Source organism: Mycetomoellerius zeteki, unplaced genomic scaffold (genome assembly GCF_001594055.1).
Source record: "Mycetomoellerius zeteki isolate Tzet28-1 unplaced genomic scaffold, Tzet1.0 scaffold332, whole genome shotgun sequence".
Lineage (NCBI taxonomy): Eukaryota > Metazoa > Arthropoda > Insecta > Hymenoptera > Formicidae > Mycetomoellerius > Mycetomoellerius zeteki.
The window spans coordinates 547,977-550,922 of record NW_017257319.1 but is presented as its reverse complement, the minus strand read 5'-3'; the positions used below and the strand labels follow the sequence as shown (position 1 = coordinate 550,922).

At 32.8% G+C, this 2,946-nt stretch overlaps 1 protein-coding gene across 1 annotated transcript; it reads left to right on the top strand.

Moving 5' to 3' along the window:
• LOC108725240 (protein YIPF1) lies at positions 1 to 2,946 on the top strand. The gene is made up of 5 exons (XM_018452129.1): positions 1 to 275; positions 370 to 668; positions 758 to 1,146; positions 1,225 to 1,405; positions 1,947 to 2,946. The coding sequence occupies exons 2-5, from the start codon at positions 467 to 469 to the stop codon at positions 2,153 to 2,155; spliced, it is 981 nt and encodes a 326-aa protein (XP_018307631.1). The 5' UTR covers positions 1 to 275; positions 370 to 466; the 3' UTR covers positions 2,156 to 2,946.

Here is a 2,946-nt window from a genome sequence, read left to right as displayed (position 1 = left end):
CCAGGCTTGATTTTGATACATCGCATCTGTCAAACTGGAAATAAGAAAGAGCGAGACAACGAGCGATTCTCTTTTTCTTTCATTCACTCAGCGCACTGAAAGCTGCTGAAAGCTCATGAATGCGAGAAGGACGGACTTCTCGCTGTCTCGCTCGCTTCGTATCACGGTGGCGGAAAATGGAGGGGCTGAATCAGATTGAATTGCTTTGCTCTGGGCCGTGAAATGTGCATCACTGATAAGTCCGGATCTACAATAGGTGTTTTAAGCCTTAAGTCGTAAGAAATTGATCAATTACAGTCGAATTCGAGGAGAATAATCGATTATGATTCGTTCATTTCTTATGGTTTAAGGCTTAAAACTCTATTGTAGATCCGGGGTAAAGGGTAATATCGCAATTGAATCGTTGACTGTATTCATTTTACGGGAGAGGAGACAAAAGCCATAATATAGAAGAAAAAGAAGAATCATGGATGGTGGTCAATCAAAAGACACGGATCCGCAGTTTATATCCTTCCACGATTTCCCTTCATCGATAAGTCATGCTGACAACTCCGAAGGACAGCTGGGCACCGGGGCTTCCACTCACCAGCCCTTTAATAACCTTCCAAATGATTCGATAGATATCGGCATGATAGAAGATTTACAAGGAATACCCGCTAAAACCGAAGGTTTATGTAGCTTCTTGGAGAATTTCTCAGTTTCATTTTCTATTAATAAACAATCATTGTGACTTAAATGAGAATATGTTGTTTCTTAGATATTGCCCAGAACAACTTCTGGACAATTGAATATTACCAAAAATTCTTTAATGTCAACACAAACGACGTCTTGGAGAAGGTCAAGCTTTCTATGATACCATATGGTAACGACAATTATCTTGTAACGCACATAAGGACAAATCCAGATTTATATGGGCCTTTTTGGATAAGCGTGACTCTGGTGTTTGCTATCGCGATTAGCGAAAACGTGGTAAACTATTTGCAGACTGCTGACTCTAGCAAGTATCACTGGAGATATGATTTTCATATTGTGACATATGCAGCCACTATTATATTTATCTATGTGTTGTTTGTACCATTACTCCTATGGGGTACATTCAAGTGTTTCAACAAACTTCATCGATTACCGGGAGAGGAATTGATCCAGGTTTGCTATATTAAATTTTTTTTTCCTTTAAATCTCTAGTATTCATTTTTCCTTGTAATTTTTTGGTTTTTTTTTCAGGCTTATGTCGTCCCAGGACTCTTAGACCTTTTGTGTCTGTATGGATATTCCTTAAGCATTTTTATTCCAGTATCTTTCCTGTGGATAATTCAAATTCGCTGGTTACAAAGGAGTCTAATCATACCAGTGACGGTTTTATCTGGAGGAGTTTTACTACGATCATTACTACCAGCATTTGAAAGTAAAGATATATATTTATCTTTAAAATGTATACACGATAAAAAATATTGTGTCAAAACCAGTTCTCAAAATTTTTATGTATATTATAGTGTTAATATAACATATCCTAAAATGTTAATATAACATAATATGATTGTATTTGAATATTTTGTATTAATTTGATTTTTATGTTTCTTAGTGTTAAAATAACACAATTTATGAATGAGTGAACCAATAATACAAAATAATGTATTTTAAAACGTAAATTTTAAGATAAATGATTAAAATGTTAACTGAACATATTATAAATGTTAATTTTATTGAAGAAATATTCTTCCACAATTTGTTTACAAATTGTGTCAGTGTTATATTTTTGTGTTAATTTGTTACATAATATTTGTGTTAAGCTTAACATATTTATCTTATGTTAAGTTCAACATAAATTTTCCAATTGTATAAAAAATACATGAAAAATCATTTAAATCAAATTAATCTTAATTAATTAAAGCAAGTAAAATTAATATATCAAGCAAAATAAATATATTTAATAATTGATTTTACAGGGATTAAAGGGAAGATTGTATATGGTGCTACAATTCTGACATCGCATGTACTATTGACAACGATACTTCTGGTTCATTTCTACATCGCGCCATCTAACAGTACTATTTCGACCAATATGACTGAATTGGTAGCATCTTCTACACAGGCCAGTGTGTTGCAAAAAGTAATACAAAATAATAGTTCTATCGTACCGCCAACGACATTTTGAAATGACCAAATGCAGATCTGATAAGAATTATCTTCGACACTATCAAGAAAATTTGTCTATTCATGTGTGTCTACATCAGATTTTATTCAGAATACTGTTTTTTATTTATATATCAATCAAAATATATAAGCACATGGTGCTAATTGTATAGAATAATTGAATATGTAGATTAATATAATATTATAACTGTAAACTATGTTAAGGTAAGAATAAAGAATAGCGTGATCCCTTAGGCATGCATTTCTCTGAAAAAGACACGGTTTAATAAAACTTTACTCCTACTACGCGACTGTGTTTTAGGGACAAGTGACAAGACTAGCGAGAAGTGTCTGGTTGATTTATTTCACAGCCCTACTGCAATATAGGGACGCGTTACATCAACGCAACACACATATCATTTACAATCATACGAAATAATCTCCACGACGTTGTACATAATGCGTGATCGCGCGGTATTAGTACTTATAATACAATAGATTATTACATTATTAATCGCATATAATTTATTAGTATCTTGCTCGTTTACCAATGTGACAAAAGGCAACATTCATTTTGTAGTTGTATTGTTAATGTTATTATCGTCAGTGTATTTAATACATATATCGTGACAATAGTAATTCACTCGCTATTGCGAATGAATGTACATCTTAGTGACCAATCAACCTAAATTAGGAGGGACAATCCCAAATTTTTATTCTTCATACCACTTTACAACGCGTCCCAAATTTTGTCCTAAATTAAAGACATGATTATAAAATGTCCCTCTTTTAAGTGTGAAAATAATAAATATG